This window comes from Capra hircus, chromosome 5 (assembly GCF_001704415.2).
Source record: "Capra hircus breed San Clemente chromosome 5, ASM170441v1, whole genome shotgun sequence".
In the NCBI taxonomy this organism is placed as follows: domain Eukaryota; kingdom Metazoa; phylum Chordata; class Mammalia; order Artiodactyla; family Bovidae; genus Capra; species Capra hircus.
The window spans coordinates 67,272,467-67,290,721 of NC_030812.1; the positions used below are offsets into that span (position 1 = coordinate 67,272,467).

Below are 18,255 nucleotides of genomic sequence, written 5' to 3' on the forward strand. Positions count from 1 at the left end.
AACAGGGAAACAGGATTGTGCCTAGGTAGCTGGGGTGCACGTGCAGGAACGAATGCAGTGAGCCCAGAGGCTTGCATCTCTCCATACTGCTGCTGCTAAGTCGCTTCAGTCGCGTCCGACTCTGTGTGACCCCATAGATGGCAGCCTACCAGGCTCCCCCGTCCCTGGGATTCTCCAGGCAAGAGCACTGGAGTGGGTTGCCATTGCCTTATCCAGTGCGTGAAAGTGAAAAGTGAAAGTGAAGTCGCTCAGTCATATCCGACTCTTAGCAACCCCATGGACTGCAGCCTACCAGGCTCCTCCGTCCATGGGATTTTCCAGGCAAGAGTACTGGAGTGGGGTGCCATTGCCTTCTCCAATCTCTCCATACGCAGAATGCTAAATTCCTTAGCTCAGATACCTGAGTTCTGATGTTCAGGTGGCCTGCTCCCTTTGTTGCAAACTTGTATATAGCCAGACTTCCCCTCATGCCTCCTTGGAGCAGTTTTCTCAGAGCTACTGAGATGCTGTCTCCTGGGCACGGAGTTCTAAACATTCCCACCAAATGAAATAACTCTACTTTCAGGTTGCGACTTTATTTTTTAGTCAACAATGTGTAACTGATTCACTTTGTTATATAGCAGAAAATAACACAGCACTTAAAGTTAACTATACTTCAATAAAAATTATTTTAAAAAATACAAGAATGAATATGTGAACAGAATATTCATCAAGAACGCTTGCTTTGTCAACATGAAGACTTTTACCTTGTTTATTTAGTAAATAGCCATACGGTGGCCCTCAAAGGAAAAGCACCTCTACAAAATTCTCCGCTATTAGGATCCTGGTCTGCTCTTCATGCCATAGAGGGCGGCTTTCTAGTCTTCTAGCCCTTTCTACCTATTGCAAACTTCTGCAGAGAAATTCTGACTATAGAGTGACTACTCTTACTCTTGCAAGAAGTCTGATGATCCTCATTCTAGATATACCATACTGGGTAACTTGGGGAGTAAGGAAAAAAGATTTGGGGTAAGCATAATCAATGTTAGGTATCCTTTTAGATGCAATTATATAGGAAAATTCCGATTAACATTCTCACTTCAGTTCAGTTCAGTCGCTCAGTCGTGTCCAACTCTTTGCGACCCCGTGAATTGCAGCACGCCAGGCCTCCCTGTCCATCACCATCTCCCGGAGTTCACTCAGACTCACGTCCATCGAGTCCATGATGCCATCCAGCCATCTCATCCTTGGTCGTCCCCTTCTCCTCCTGCCCCCAATCCCTCCCAGCATCAGAGTCTTTTCCAATGAGTCAACTCTTCACATGAGGTGGCCAAAGTACTGGAGTTTCAGCTTTAGCATCATTCCTTCCAAAGAAATCCCAGGGCTGATCTCCTTCAGAATGGACTGGTTGGATCTCCTTGCAGTCCAAGGGACTCTCAAGAGTCTTCTCCAACACCACAGTTCAAAAGCATCAATTCTTTGGCACTCAGCCTTCTTCACAGTCCAACTCTCACATCCATACATGACCACAGGAAAAACCATAGCCTTGACTAGATGGACCTTAGTCAGCAAAGTAATGTCTCTGCTTTTGAATATACTATCTAGGTTGGTCATAACTTTTCTTCCAAGGAGTAAGTGTCTTTTAATTTCATGGCTGCAATCACCATCTGCAGTGATTTTGGAGCCCCCCAAAATAAAGTCTGACACTGTTTCCACTGTTTCCCCATCTATCCGGTCCCCATCCAGTGGGACCGGATGCCATAATCTTCGTTTTCTGAATGTTGAGCTTTAAGCCAACTTTTTCACTCTCCTTTTTCACTTTCATCAAGAGGCTTTTTAGTTCCTCTTCACTTTCTGCCATAAGGGTGGTGTCATCTGCATATCTGAGGTTATTGATATTTCTCCCGGCAATCTTGATTCCAGCTTGTGTTTCTTCCAGTCCAGCGTTTCTCATGATGTACTCTGCATAGTCAAGTGGGCCTTAGAAAGCATCACTACAAACAAAGCTAGTGGAGGTGATGGAATTCCAGTTGAGCTGTTTCAAATCCTGAAAGATGATGCTGTGAAAGTGCTGCACTCAATATGCCAGCAAATTTGGAAAACTCAGCAGTGGCCACAGGACTGGAAAAGGTCAGTTTTCATTCCAATCCCAAAGAAAGGCAATGCCAAAGAATGCTCAAACTACCGCACAATTGCACTCATCTCATACTCTAGTAAAGTAATGCTCAAAATTCTCCAAGCCAGGCTTCAGCAATACGTGAACCTTGAACTCCCTGATGTTCAAGCTGGTTTTAGAAAAGGCAGAGGAACCAGGGATTAAATTGCCAACATCCACTGGATCATGGAAAAAGCAAGAGAGTTCCAGAAAAACATCTATTTCTGCTTTATTGACTATGCCAAAGCCTTTGACTGTGTGGATCACAATAAACTGTGGAAAATTCTGAAAGAGATGGGAATCCCAGACCACCTAACTTGCCTCTTGAGAAATCTGTATGCAGGTCAGGAAGCAACAGTTAGAACTGGACATGAAACAACAGACTGGATCCAAATAGGAAAAGGAGTACGTCAAGGCTGTATATTGTAACATTCTCACTTAGAGCCTCCCAATTCAAATTGGAGGAGAATAGGCTAAGAAATATGAAGACATATTTTTAAGCGAAATAAACAATTAGTAGGGTGGTTTTCTAGGTGTATAGTCAATATGAAAACACTCCTAGTTAGCAACAAAGAAAAGAGAACAAATACATGTATTTGACCATGGAAACAAGCAAAGAAAGATGAAGGAAAGAGAAATATAATAGATGGGTATGATAGAGTGACGACATCTAGTACAAAGGATTTAGATTCGATTTTCAAGGTCAAAGTGAAAATCCCTGGTGCAGGGGTGTGAGTCACTGAGGTGGTGATTTTACCTGGCAACATCCATTGATCTTGCTCCAGATTTAAAGAAGTCTGTTGAAGCTTCAATAGCAGGGACATTGCTTAAAATTCCAGCCCAGATGACCTACATGACATGAGGGAAACTTTTATGAGGGAGCTGCCATGTAGAACACTGGCGGAGAGTACTAGCTTCTCATCAAACCTACTTGTTTACATGTCTCAGCATCTCTTCAATTAGAGAGGGCCGTTTGACCAACTTCTAGCCAGTGAATATGAATATAAGTGACCTGTACTGTCAATCTTGCTTCCCTAGTGGCTCAGTGGTTAAAAAGATCCACCTACCAATGCAGGAGATGTGGGTGCGATCTCTGGATTGGGAAGATCCCCTGGAGAAGGAAATGGCAACCCACTCCAGCATTCCTGCCTGGGAAGTCCCATGGACAGAGGAGCCTGGCTGGCTACAGTCCATGGGGTTGCAAAAGAGTCAGACATGACTTAGCGACTAAACAACAATAACACTCTCAATCGTGGCCCATGAAAAACCTTTGTCACACGATTTTCTGTGCTCTTTTGCTCTTCTTGGCTGTCTGGGATGGAGATAACACCCAGCGGGTCCTTAAAGATAGCAGAGCCTGGGTTCCTGCTTGACTCTACCCCTAGCCCTCATATTCCCACTTTACCCCCATGCAAACCTAGAACTGCCTTGGATTACTTATATGAATGAGAAATAAATGTGCATATAAATTTTGGCATTGATTTCCTTTTGCAGCTAATACAAAAAGAGAGGAAATAAAAGTTCCATCCCAACTCCTTTGAAGATTAATGGTATGAGTTACAAAAATGGTTATAAGAATTGTTGCAAGACAAGGAACATTAAAAACGTCACGTGTTCACCTTGATGGTCTCTGCCACCTTCACCTCTTCAGCTGTGAGTTCCACCACTGGCATCTCACCCGATGAAAAGTACTGAGAGGCAGGAATCATTTTTCCATCTTCAAACTGCAGATTTCTCACCAGCAGCTGTAAAATAACGACAAAACAAGCGAAAAAATTGAGAATTAGGACAATTCAAAAGTGAGATTGGTGTGAGAAAGCATCTTATGTGAGTATAAGGACCAGCTTATTTGGCAAATACGAAAATATGGATTGAAAGCACTACCTACTATGTGTAAAAGGGCTGAAATGGTATTTCAATTATGGCAGCAGGGAGGATGATAAACACCCCTAAAATTGACACTTGGATACAGGTACTGGTTCTAAAGCTGACAACGACTGCCACTGCTGCTAATAGCACTATTCCTGCCTCTACTGCCATCTGAACTCTTAGTCTGCAGCAGGCACAGTGCTAAGTACGTATCTTATTCAGTCTCCTAAATCCTGATGGATGCTGGTGTCCTTATTATCCCCATTTTACTGATAAGCAAATGAAGGCTCAGTGAGGTTTAGTAATTTGCCCAGTGCCTCACAGCAAGTAACAGAGCTGAGGTTACAACCCAGGACAAGCTGGACTCTGAGGCCTACAGTCTTTATAACTGATGTATCCTGTGAGCCCAGAGAAGGTATCTGTGAGCTGCAAATTCCCTTTTGTTTTGCTCATTGGGCACCTGCCCAAGAGCCCACCGAGGGTCAGAGTTCATGCTCCCACGTACAGGCAGTGCAGATGGGCATCTCCCTATTGGCAAAGGGAGGACCACCTGAGAAGGCTCACACCACCTGATCCTCCCAGACCAGATCACACTCTCTGTTCAGTAGACGGAGAAACGGCGCCTTAGAGGGGAGAGGCATCCTGCTCACAACTGTAAGCGACAGAGCAGGGATTCACACCCTGGCTCCTGACCAAACGCTAAGCTCTTTCTACTGTATCACAGAGCAGGCTGTGCAGGTCCAGTGGGTCCATCCTGAGATGGCTGGTTCTCAATCAAGGCACATAAAGCCAGCTCATCCCCAGAGAGAAATGGGCCACAGACATCTTAAACCTCCTATATCCCACTACACAGCCAGACTGTCCTGGGAGTCTGCCCTGCCAGACTCCCTCAAGAGCTTGGGTAATTGAAGGAAACCACCAAAGTGATTTTATAGGTAACCCTATTGAACACTCACTGCTTTTCCATCGTTACCAAAAAGAACAAGTCCATTTTTGGTAACAAGACCAGGCTTCTCAGCACCTTTAATTTCCAGTGGTTCTCCAGGAGGGACGGAGCTATTCAGCAATGATGAGCCATAGAAAGTGACCACCTAGTAAAGAGACCAAACCCAAGTTGTGAAAGGAGGAAATGAGGGCTGTCTATAAGGGTGTATGAAAGCAGCATGCCCTGCTAAAAAAAGCAGCTGACATCCTCATTTATGCCCAAATGAGAGAACTCCCACTGCCAGCGTAAGAGACTATATCAAGCACCTATCGGAATGACACAAGGCAAGAGACAGTCTGTGAGGGTATGACTGAAGAGTTGAAAAACGCCCCACATTCAGGGGATGCAAGTATACATGTATCATTTATTTGCATTGACGCAAAGGTGAATGACATGACAGCTCTCACAGACTTCGCAGCCTGAAGGTAGAGTTTTTGTGGGAAGTGGAGGTATTGATGTGGGCGCAGGGAGGCAGGTGCAGAGTAGTAAACAGACTATTGCATTGCAGTGGAATGTGTGATGGGAGGTACAGGAAGCGTTGTGGGTCAGCTCATGGAAACAAGACTGGATCCAGACTGTAACCAAGAGAACTGGATATTAATTGATTTGCTATTGTCATGATAGTCATTACTTTAATTCTATGCTTGCATGTGTGCTCAGCCCCTCAGTTGTGTCTGCCTCTCTGTGACCTCATGGACTGTAGCCTGCCAGGCTCCTCTGTCCATGGGATTTCCCAGGCAACAGTACAGGAGTGAGTTGCCATTTTCACCTCCAGGGCATCTTACCAACCCAAGGACTGAACCTGTGTCTCTTACATCTTCTGCATTGGTAGGCGGATTCTTTACCACTAAGCCACCTCTTATAATTCTGTGGTCATCAGCTACCACTTATTGACAACTCTATTATTTAATATTCATTGACTATTTATTCTATGTCGGGTCTAAGTGCTTAGATGAATTAACATGTATTAACTCATTGCATCTTTACAACAACTCCAAACCAATGAAGGAGGCACTATTATTAGTCTCATTCTGCAATAAGGAAACCAAGGTACTCAATGGTTAAGTAACCTGCCCATGGTTATACAACAAATAGTGGCAATGCCAGAATTTTACTGGAAACATTCTGGCTTCAGATCCCATACTTTTGGTGTGTCTGTGAGTGTAAATGCTTTGAAAAACAAGGCATTATCAATTGTGATAAAATATATTCATACGCTATATGATGTCACTGTAGTCCAAGATGTATATCCAATATTCCTCATGTAATCAAGAGTACATTTGTATAAGGATGTCCATGATAAAACGTTTTATTGAAGTATAGTTGACGTACAATATTATATAAGTTACAGGTGTACAATAGTGATTTCACAATTTTTATACTTCATTTATAGTTATTATAAAATATTGGCTGTAATCTCTATGTTGTACAATATATACTTGTAGCTTAATTTACACATAATAATTTGTACCTCTCAATTCCCTATTCCTGTCTTGCTCCTCCCTGTTTCCCTCTCCCCACTGGTAACCACTAGTTTGTTCTCTATATTTGGAGTCTGTTTCTTTCTTGTTATATTCACTACTTTTTTGTATTTTTTAGATTCCGTATATAAGTGATATCAGATGGCATTTGTCTTTCTCTGTCTGATTTATTTGACTTAGCGTAGTACCCTCCAATTCCATACTCTTATCCGTGGCACTGGACTTCCACCTTTGGTTCTTCACTGATCCCATATAGTTTTATTGATATCTAATATGCACTGAGGACCCAGCTGAAGGACTGAGACAATCAAGACAACAGCATGATGCCCTTGCCCTTGAGGGGCTCCCAGTCTGTGGTGGGTAGAGGGATAGATACATAAAGAAATGCTTACAATAGACAATATGCTGAGTCAGAGCTAGGCAGGGCATTACTGGAAAGGAGAAAAGGGATGCCCAGTCCCACCAGGCTGGGAGTATGAGGTCAGGAGACTTCCTAGAGGAGGCGAAGCTTGAGAAGCTGAGTTGAGCGGAGTTTCCCCAGGTATCAGAAGGCTTTTCCTGTCCCTGTCCCTGCCCCTACCCCTGCCCACCGCCCCTGCAGCATCTCTTCCCCGTCCTCTCACTCTCACTCCTCACATCTGAGGCCCCAGCTTCTCTGAACTCTACTGCAAGTTCCTGTCCGGGTAACATGCTCTCCTACCTCTGGGTCTTTAACTCTGTGTCTCATTCTCTACTTGTTGACCTCTTCTTGAAGTGCAAGCCAAACAACTTTTCTAGGAAGGCTTTCCTAAGATACCTGAGGCTGGACCTCAGTTACAGCATTTGTCTTACTGCCTTGTGAGTGCTTATTCATTTCCCTGCTTTCTCCATAAAACTACAGTCTCCCTGAGAGCAGAGGCTGTGCCTAGTGTCTGCCTCACATCAAAGGCTCCATATGTGCGGAGTAAAAAATGCACCACGTGACCATGTGCACCTAGGCTCTTTTAGCTGGCCACGTGTACCTAAACTCCTTTAGTTGGTCACATGTACCTAGAACACAAACTCTCCTCACAAGCAAAGGAAGAACCAGGGGAAGCCTCGACTCATGAGTAATGCCTCTTACAAAGGTCACACGCCGAAAGAAAACACTGGGCCCTAGAACATACCTGTCCATTTATCTCTGCCCAAGCTCCAGGGACTTTATCATGACCTCGGATCCAGTTATGTAAAGCTTCAGCAGACTGATTCCAAGAGATCTAGGAATGCGCAAAGCACAGGTTGAACTTCTCAAGTCTCAAAGGCAACAGAGACATGTCTCTCCATCAGTGGCAGACATGGGTAGGGATGGGGCAGGTGGCTTGGAGATCTTCTTTTCATTGAGGAAATGGTACACTGAGAACTGCTCAAAGGTGGGGGACAGTGAATTCTGAGAAGTGTAACTAAGTTGATATAAATACCTCAGCATTTTCCTTTTTCTGGATACCTTCATATGTTGCTCCTTCTTCTGACTGGGGAATGCGAGGAGCTTTACCATCAGCTATAAGTTGGACAGCTTCCACCTAAAGCCAAACATGTTACCAGTGTTTAACTGAAGTTTCTGTTTAACAGAATTACTATATATAAATATGTCCAGAGAGTCAGTCTTTGATAAAATTTCTTTGAATCCATAATTGTACCAGGCAGTGTGTTAGGTGGGGCTTCCCAGGTGAGAGAGTCAATTCCTAGGCAGGTTGATAAGAAGTCCGGGGGTCCCCAAGGAGAGAAGGGTCAGGGGTTCTCAAGGAAGAGCTAGGGGTCTGGAATTGTTAGCCCCCATCTGTAAGAGAGAAAGAAGCAACCAGCACCATCTCTCTACTGGAGGCGTCCCTCACTGATCTACATGGGGGTGTAGACAAACCTTACACCAAAGCTTCCCTTCCTTGGTCGGACTTTGTCCCTTACCGATGCAGCCACTGTACTCTTCCCTCCCGGTTCCACCACCGAGGCAGGGCAGAGATGCACCAGGGGTAGACCTGATGGCATCCCAGACTGATGTCCAGCTCCTCACCATTAAAACCTTGCTTGCCTCTGATGCCACCTGAGGTGCAATCAGTAACCTTCCAGAATGCCTCTCAAGCTAAGACTGCTGGGGGAAACATTCGTCACCTAAGTGCCTGTGCACAACCCTGAGTATATTCCTGACCACAATAAGACCAGTATGAAGATAAAGCTGAGATGTTCCTTCCAAGCATCACCACACCAGTATAAGCAATAGCAAAAGAGATGGCGAAGGACTGGCCAGTGAGGAAAAACTGATTTCTGTCCTCGAGTTATTAGGGCCAGTCCTTCCATTTCGTTCCCACAGACTCCACAGAAAGAATATCTAAGGAGTTGGGACAAAAGCCACTGGAAAGCCTCCTCTGGTCCACTAAGAGCTAGCATTACCAAAGGTAGATACCCATTGCATTTCCAATCTGAGTAACCTTTAACCTCAGAGATGCTCTTGGGGCTAGAGCTCCATCTAGCTTCTGAACTTTCCACTCCTAGCAAGGCTAGGTGCTTCCTGACTACCAATCCAAGTTGGGGTCCTAAGTAACAGTACACAGTAACAGCATAGATCACAAGTCCCTTGAAAGTCTATGATCCAACAGATAGGTTAGTAGTTCTAATTCCCAAGGAGTTATGAAATGGTCAAAGAAACTGGAAAGTTTGACCGAGAAAGGAGAGTTCGGTCCACACGCTTTGCCCATTTCTGGTCGGTCGCCAAAGGAGACATTGGGTGCCTCTTGGCATTGGCAGGTCGGTATAAACCCCTGACAGGTTTCTGCCATAAGCCATATGAGGTCACTGCAGAACCGCAGAACAGGGCTCCTCCTCACTTGCTTTGCTCAAAGCATGTCATTCATTCACACAAGCATACTGTAGAGTTAGTAAAGTACAGCAGAAATGTGTTCGCTAGGAGAACAAAGAACTAGAGCTCCAAGCATCCTTACCTTGTCCTGAAGAATCCCGGACGAGCCCCAAAGATGAAAGGTTGTTACTGAACCATGAAAGATGCTGGGATTCTTGGCCTCCGAAGGAGAAGAATTCAATCCGGGGCCAGAGACGAGGCTTGATCACTCAGAGCTTTTGTGTAATAAAGTTTTATTAAAGTATAAAAGAGATAGAGAAAGCTTCTGACAAAGACATCAGAAGGTGGCAGAAAGAGTTCCCCCTCACTAGTGTTAGCAATGGAGTTATATACTTTTTAATTAGTTATTACAGTGAATCAAAAGAATGTCTGGAGGTTGTAAAGACCTTACTAGACCCACTCTCTTAATTTACATTTTAAGATAACAGGATTAGCCAGAAGGTTTTTTCTAGAAACTGTCCTTAAGCAGGATACATTACTTTTATATAATCCTAAGGAATGTAGAGGAAAAAAAGTTTGTCCTTTCCTCCTCCTTGAGAATTCCAGACCCCTCTCTCCTTGAGGACCCCCAGACTTCTTATCAACCTGCCTAGGAATTGACTCTCTCAAAGGTGGCACTAGTGGTAAAGAATCTGCCTGCTTGCCAATGCAAGAGGCATAAGAGACTCAGGTTCAGTCTCCAGGTAGGGAAGATCTCCTGGAATAGGAAATGGCAACCCACCCCAGTATATTTGCCTGGCAAATCTCATGGACAGAGGAGTCTGGTGGGCTGCAGTCCAAAGGGTTGCAAAGAATCGTACACAACTAAAGCAGCTTAACACACACACACACACGGGTTAGCTTCTTTATGTAAAATATCCCTTGGTGGATCAGAGAGTAAAGAATCTGCCTGCAATGCAAGAGACCTGGGTTCAATCCTAGAAGAAGGAAATGGCAATCCACTCCAGTATTCTTGCCTGGAGAATGCCATGGACAGAAGAGCCTGGTCAGCTACAATCCATGGGGTCACAAAGAGTCGGACATGACTGAGTGACTAACTAACATCACACAAGTCCTACAGGGTGGATATTATCAGTCTTGTTTTACATATGAGGTTGCAAAAAGCCTCAAGCAATTAGCTTGAGAAAAAGCAACTAGCTCAAGATCGCAGAGGAGAAGGCACCGGTGACCGACTCCAGTACTCTTGCCTGGAAAATCCCATGGATGGAGGAGCCTGGTAGGCTGCAGTTCATGTGGTTGCTAAGAATCAGACACAACTGAGCAACTTCACTTTCACTTTTCACTTTCATGCACTGGAGAAGGAAATGGCAACCCACTCCAGTGTTCTTGCCTGAAGAATCCCAGGGACAGGGGAGTCTGTGGGGCTGTCATCTATGGGGTTGCACAGAGTCAGCCATGACTGAAGTGACTTAGCAGCAGCAGCAGCAAGATCACAGAGACAGCTGGTAGGTGTGAGAGAAGGGTCCGTCTCCAGATCTATCTACTGCCAATATCCAGCCCGCACTTTTAAATATGACTCCTTTATTTAAACACATTTCAATCTTGCTTTTTCAATGGAAATATTAGGAAGATAATTGTAAAATAAGTCATTGCAGGTTACTTCTGCTCATCATGATGATTCTAGAAAATAATACATAGTTATGTTTAAGGAATTCACCTGGATTTATAGTTTAGGACACCTGGAATAGAAAAAAAATTAGTCTGTCCATGAGTCTGATTGCCTTTGGGATGTGTCCTGTGTCCCCTTCTGTGCACCATTTATTTTTACCTTGAGTTGAGAGCCTGTGTCCTTCACTGGGAGACTTATGTGAGCGCATGTTCTCAGTTTTCTCTCTAAGTACTCACAGCTAAGTACTCCAACCTCCTCAAGAGCATGTGGAGGGAGCCACCTGGGACCGGTTCAAGCTAAGCTCATTCATTCCACCTATTTCTGGCCATAATCCAGGTTTGCACAAATGCTACTGGACACACAGACTACTACTTTGATTATAATAATCATTTTGAGCACCTACTGTGTGCCAGATGCTTTACACAAATGTCATTTAATTTTCACAACAACCACCTTGTAAGTCAGGCAGTAGTGTCCACATTTTATAGATGAGGAAACCGAGGCTAAAGGGGTTAAATGACTTGCCTACTATACAACAAACAAATGGTAGAACAAGAACTACTCTCTTAATCATAGTGTCAGTCACTCAGTCGTGTCCAAATCTTTGTGACCCCATGCATTGTAGCCACCCAGGCTCCTCTGTCCGTGGGATTCTCCAGGCAAGAATATTGGGGTGGGTTGCCATTTCCTTCTCCAGGGGATCTTCCCAACCCAGGGATCAAACCCAGGTCTCCTGCATTTCAGGCAGATGCTTTAGCATCTGAGCTACTAGGGAAGCACCCCCTTAATCATTAAATGTCAACAAGCAAAATACTGCTCTCCTCTCTCCTAAATCAATGGCTGCTGTTTTATATCATCTTATTGTCCACCTCTGTGCTGTACTTCTACCATATCAAACACTAGAAAACATTAAATGATACTGAAATTATCTTTCAATATTTTTACAGGTTAATATATCACTTCTTTGTGATGTGCATGTTTTGAGTTTTTAATTCAGAGCATACCTGAACAAATAAAGCAGCGTCAAATTTTGCCCTATTACATAGACTGATTTTAAATGTTTTTGAAGGAAGTCAAAATTACATAGCAAAATTTCTTCAGATTCTGCTACTTCTTTACAAATAGTCATTATGAACAGGATGGAGATCCAAATAAGTGGTAAAATAAATGAAGCTTGATGACTACTTTATCCAGTTGATCACTGTCCTCAGAAGAATAAGTCAGCTTCACAGAATAAGAAATTCTGAAGTTCAGATTTCCTCCCTCAATATACCATCCTATTAGTAAATATAATAAAATCTAATTTTGTTTTTCATACTTATTTTTAGTAAAAATTCATAGGAGCAAATCCTCAATAAAAGAGAAACATTGCCAAAACTTTAAAGGTTTACTAGATTCTCTGTGATGGCATAATTGTACTGACCATGGCCTTGATTCCTTCTGGAAAAAGAAATCGATTATAAAGCACATCTACGGTATCATTGGGCTCCACATCACACGACCTCTGGAGAAGGATGGGTCCTGTGTCTAAACCATCATCAGCCCAGAAAACAGAAAACCCAGCTTTCTTATCTCCCATGATTAGAGTCCTGTGAAAAGAAGAGTTGCAATGTAACACATTGGTTAACTGTATCATAAGGTGAATTAGTAACATGAAAGTACAATGTGGTTACAGTGGAAAATAGACAGTGAATGAAGCTACTGTGAAAATTACAGCAGGGCTGGGCGATATCAGCATTGATAAAAAGGAGAACTTAATGGCTCTGTGATTTTATACATCCCCATCTCTGTAATCTTTCTTATTAACACATAGTAATGAAAAGGCATCAGAGACCATCAGTACTACGTCTCACTGACTCCCAGGCGTTGGCTTTCTATTGCAACATCAAGTAATTTTGCCCACCAGGGTCCAGTTCCCACATTGCACCTGACCCTGTATTAGGCAGAATAAGATCTTGGAAGATAAAACAGAGGATAGTCAGTGCAGTGTTGAAAGGAGAACTGATGTTTAACTTAGGTTGCATAATTCAGGTATAGGCATCACTTAGAGCTGGAATTAGATTGTCTATAAACAAATAATAGTAAAAGAGGGTGGATTAATTCAACTAATTGTATTATGTGTTCTAAAAATTTAGCCTAAGAGGAAATACTGACCCTACAGACCTTATGGCTTCCCAGGTGGCGCTAGTGGTAGAGGACCTGCCTGCCAGTGCACGAGACATGAGAGACTCGGGCTCAACGCCTGGGTCTGGAAGATTCCCTGGAGAGAGTCATGGCAACCCACTCTAGTATTCTTGCCTGGAGAATGCCATGGACAGAGGAGCCTGGAGGGCTACCGTCCATAGAGTCACAAAGAATTAGACACGACTGAAGCAACTTAGCACGGACACACACAGGCCTTATAGTATATACAATAAACCAGATAGATGGGAATACATATATAAAAGCATATCAGAAAGCAGGCTAATATAGACAGAGTCAGCCATACTCTTCACTGAAATCATTGTTGCCTCTCTGAGCTACTAGCCAAGAAGACCAACTCAGTCAACTGACCAATCAATCAACTACTCATTTCAGAAATCTTGAGGAACTAATTGGCACTGTGTTATCAAGAGCCTTGAAAATATTCATATACTTTGAGTCAAGGATTCTACACATGAAAGCAATGTGAAATGAGAAAAAAAAAAGTACGTTTAAATACAAAGATATTCACTATAGTACTATTTACAAGAGCCAAAAAGAAATCAATTCATGTAATCAGTCTTGAAACATTGGGTTGGGCAAAAAGTTCATATGGGTTTTTCCACAGTATGCTATAGAAACATCTGAATGACATTTTTGGCAAGCCCAATATAATTAAATGTTTTTCACCACATTTAAACCAAGGGTAGATTTTCTGCCTATATGATAACTTGACCCTGAGAGAGAGCTGGGGGTTATGCAGGTAAAGGAGAGATGGTAGAGATGATGAGAAAGGCCCACCTTGACCCACAGGATAGTGTACCTATGATACTGGGCAGTAGCAGGCAGTGTTCTTGAACCTGGGCCTTATGGCAGTAAAAACGTTAGACCATAGTCCTTTCTCCCCTCAAGAAACTTAACCTTGAATGAGGGAAGACAGACCATGAGAAAGATAATTTCAGGTAATTCAGCATTTCTTGAAATGTACCTGAGAGACTCTGCAAAAAAAGCTCTATGGCCAAATAAATTGAGGAACATTTTGTACTCACATTCACCCTTGGAGATTAGTATGCTCACATGAAAGCACATATTAAATTCTCTAGGTTCTGAGAAACAGAAATCCAGCATAAACCAGACTAGTCTGAACACAGGACCTTTGCTTGCTCAATACCTAGTTACATCCAGTGGAGCCAATAGGTCATAGAAGATTCTTGGGAATGCTGTTCTGGCTTATGCAGTACCTCAAGATCTCAGGGAGTTCATGCAATCAGGACCTCACAATTGTTCAAGCATACCTAGTTCCTTGATCACGTAGGTTAACAACAGAAAGATTACAGGCAATAGAAATGGGCCCATCTTGGTTATTTAAAGAAAAACCTCACCAGTTGATAGCAGAAGCTCCTCTGTGCCTGGGAAGGATAGACGGGTGATAAACGATGGAACCATGCTTTGGGCCATCAATTACGTCCATGGGGATGAATTGTGTGCAGAAGGGAAGTACGTTGAGCTCAGCACCCACGGATCTGTAGGCCTCTGCCACCTCCTTTATGGTCTTGCCCTTGACTCTCCATCTAGGGAACTTGAACACAGGGGTCCCATTTTTCTCTGCAGCCAATGCTGAGCATGAAAGAGAAGATTATTTTCATCAAAAATGTTTGGGCCATAATTTTGTATTACTATGAGTTCGTACATTGTAATTTCATGAAACATCTACAAATAAAACACGATGAAGGACAATTTAGATTCTGACCATCTCATGGCCAAAGGTAGCTGCTTTAAGCCCCACTGTATAAGTTTAAGGTGTACAGCATAATGATTTGACTGACATACATCATGAAAATGATTATCACAGCAAGCTAGTAAACATTCTTCATCTTATATAAATACAAAATAAAGGAAGTAGAAAAAAATTTTTATTATGATGATAATGCTTTGGATTTACCCTCTTAACAACTTTCATATGTAACATACAGCAGTGTTCATTATATTTATCAGGTTGTACATTATATCCCTGCTGCTGCTGCGTCGCTTCAGTTGTGTCCGATTCTGTGCGACCCCATGGACTGCAGCCTACCAGGCTCCTCTGTTCATGGGATTTTCCAGGCAAGAGTACTGGAGTGGGTTGCCATTGCCTTCTCCGACATTATATCCCTACTCCTTACTCATAATTGGGAGTTTGTACCTTCTGACTGCCTTTATCCAATTCTCCCAGTAACAGAAACTAGAATAAACACCAGAGCTGCTTCTTTCAGGAAAAAAAAAATTCAGAGTTATCATAGATATTATTTCACAACCAATATATTGCATCATACCAGTGATTTATAAAGATTCAAGTCACAAGCCAAGGTTTCTAGATACTAGTCCTTATTCTCTACCTGTAGACTGTTTCTATCGGGTTGACCAAAAAGCTCATTCGGGTTTTCTGTACCATCTTACTAAAAAAATGAACCTAATATCTGTTTCTTGCCCTTTCGTTCAACATAACTAAAGTGAGCAAATCAGAATCACACTGAAGGTTTGCTTTGGGGATGGCTATTTTCTTTACCTACTGTTAAGAGTCAAGCAGCCATCGTTATAATTTGTTCTGAGATAAATGTGTTCTTTATAAGCCCACATCAATTGCTATTATTGGATGTGGGCTTCCTTGCATTTGTGTTGGCACCTCTGCATCAGACATTATTCTACATGTCTTATAGAACCTTTGGAAAGTCACAAGCATAACTCAGGAAAAACATATGCTTGGAAATTCCTCTTATGGACCTGATGATCACCACGTTGTTAAGTGGAGAAACTCAGTACAACAGGGGCCTGCATCTTTGTCTTGAGGCCCACAAGAGAAGGGAGAATGTTTGAGTCTGTACCCATCATACAAATTGACTCGGCCCGAGAAGGCCAAGTGCAGAGTCCATGATCCAGTTGCTCCAAGATACACTCACCAAGTGGGTCAGCTTTTCCATCTTTGTCTGGAACTGTGAACACTCCCACGACTCGGTGGCCTTCTTTGCAGAGATGACTATAGACCTCCTGTCCAAAGAGGCTCTGACCAATAAGTGCCACTTTCAGCTTGTTTTTGAAACAAATCTGTGAAACAATTCAGTAGTGACAGATATTAATATGGATGGGTTTCCCTGGTGGCTCCATAGTAAAGAATCCACCTGCAGTGCAGGAGACACAGGTCTGATCCCTGGGTGGAGAAGATCCCCTGGAGAAGGAAACGGCAACCTACTCCAGTATTCTTGCTTGGGAAATCCCATGGACAGAGAAGCCCGGCAGGTTACAGTCCATGGGGTCACAAAAAAGTCAGATATGCGTTAGTGACTAAACAACAACATCAGTATAGATAGAAGATACATGGATAATAAATAATCTTTTCTCAATAATACCAGATGGTAAGGGCTACACAAGGCTTAAAGGTTTACAAAGTAAAATATTTATTGACATACACTGAACTCAGACTACATGCTACATACTGCAATTTCACACCTAAGTATTCCTCATTTTCCCTTTGCTTTTGCTCACGTGATTATTCACTATAATCATTGAGACTGCATATATTTTTACAAGGTATTTCAATTCCTTGATAAAATGAAAGTAGATGTTAACAAATAAGCCCAAGTTTCATAGTTAAAAAAAGTGTAATTCTCAGCAAGATCTACCTCAATAAAACAATGTTTTTATACCCCACAATTTAGAAATAAGAGCTGAATCATCTCTCACCTCCAAAACATAAAGCCAAGAATTAACATCTAGTAAAATAAAGGGGTCAAAACCTAGTGCCACCCATCCCTTGTTAGTTGTGTGACCTCAAGCAAGTAACTAACTTTTATTTGCCTTTTTTTCTCATCTATAAAATGCGAATAACACCAACTTGCACAATTCTGATTGAAGTAGATGACAATATGTATTAGGCTTAAAGCAGTGTCTGACACACAGCACTGTTTAAGTAAAAGCTTTAATAATGTTTTAAAGGTTTTGCCACATAGTAGACAATTCTATGTTTTTTCACATAGTCCAGAATTCCAAAATTCTTGGTAAGTAATCTAAACTCATTTGGTCTCAAGATCTGGATTGATCTAATAAAATGTTTTTTTTATAGTCTTTGAAGATGTCTTATAAATTAACACAAAATTATTTGGCTTCAAACTTGACTGAACTGACAATACTGTTTAGAGTCTTTAGTATGTTATGCTGCAGAGAAAACCAATCAGTGTGCTTAGTTACAGATACTACCCCCGACCCTGCTATAAAGTGCATGTAAGTTTCCATGTACCATACTAACTCTATTAAATGTGAATAACTCTGAACCCCAAACACATTTGGCCCCACAGGTTTCAGAGAAGAAATTGAGGTCTGCCCATTATTTCATTCATTTAATCTTCACAACTATCCTGTTTTCTTATCCCTCATTTTGTATCATTTTATGAATGAAGAAACCAAGCCTTAGAAAAATCTAGTTTATCACCAAGGTCATACTGGCAAAACAAGGCAAAGGTGGGACTTGAATCCAGGGCTGTCAGGCTCCAAAGCCCTCGTATGTATTTAAACATAAAATGAGCCAGCACTGCCCATCTCTTCCAACTTCTGTTTTTTTCTAATTAAAAAAAGAAATTGGAGTATAATTGCTTTACAGTGTTGTGTTAGTCTACCTTCTTTTTAGAACACTGAACTAATGCACAAAAATACACTGATTGTCAATAAATATAAACATCATAAAGATAAGAATGGCACTAAAGGAGTTAAAGTTTTTAAGGACTGTCTTTAAGCAATTATACCTTTTGTAAATTCTCCCAAGAGGAAGTCTTTTCACAAAGCTTAAGGTAATGTGTTGACGTGACGATTGTTAAGATGGTGAAGAGAGTCACTAGGTGAAGCGGGCTGGATGCAGGATTGTGCATATAGGGATGGTAATCAGGGAGTCATGACCTCCTATGTGAATCCCATTTTGGCAAAGAACCAACCCCAGCTCCCCAGAGTTCTTTCCATCTTTCATTCCACCATGTTAGAATTCAGCTCCACAGGATTTGGACATAGAACATTTTTCCTTCAGTTTGAATGGGATTCATTAATGTTCCAGAAAGTCATTCTAAATTAGCAAAGCCTCACTGTTAAAATATGACTATAAGAAAC

The 18,255-nt window shown here is 42.3% G+C and overlaps 1 protein-coding gene across 1 annotated transcript in view; it reads right to left on the minus strand.

Moving 5' to 3' along the window:
- Positions 1 to 18,255, minus strand: part of ALDH1L2 (aldehyde dehydrogenase 1 family member L2) — a 63,966-nt gene that overhangs the window by 35,877 nt on the left and 9,834 nt on the right. The window contains exons 2-9 of the mRNA XM_018048201.1: positions 16,065 to 16,209; positions 14,511 to 14,745; positions 12,371 to 12,536; positions 7,906 to 8,007; positions 7,615 to 7,704; positions 4,960 to 5,094; positions 3,754 to 3,879; positions 2,892 to 2,983 (exon numbers count right to left, since the gene is read on the minus strand). Coding sequence (XP_017903690.1) covers positions 2,892 to 2,983; positions 3,754 to 3,879; positions 4,960 to 5,094; positions 7,615 to 7,704; positions 7,906 to 8,007; positions 12,371 to 12,536; positions 14,511 to 14,745; positions 16,065 to 16,209 — 1,091 coding nt within the window. The remainder of the gene's footprint in view (positions 1 to 2,891; positions 2,984 to 3,753; positions 3,880 to 4,959; positions 5,095 to 7,614; positions 7,705 to 7,905; positions 8,008 to 12,370; positions 12,537 to 14,510; positions 14,746 to 16,064; positions 16,210 to 18,255) is intronic.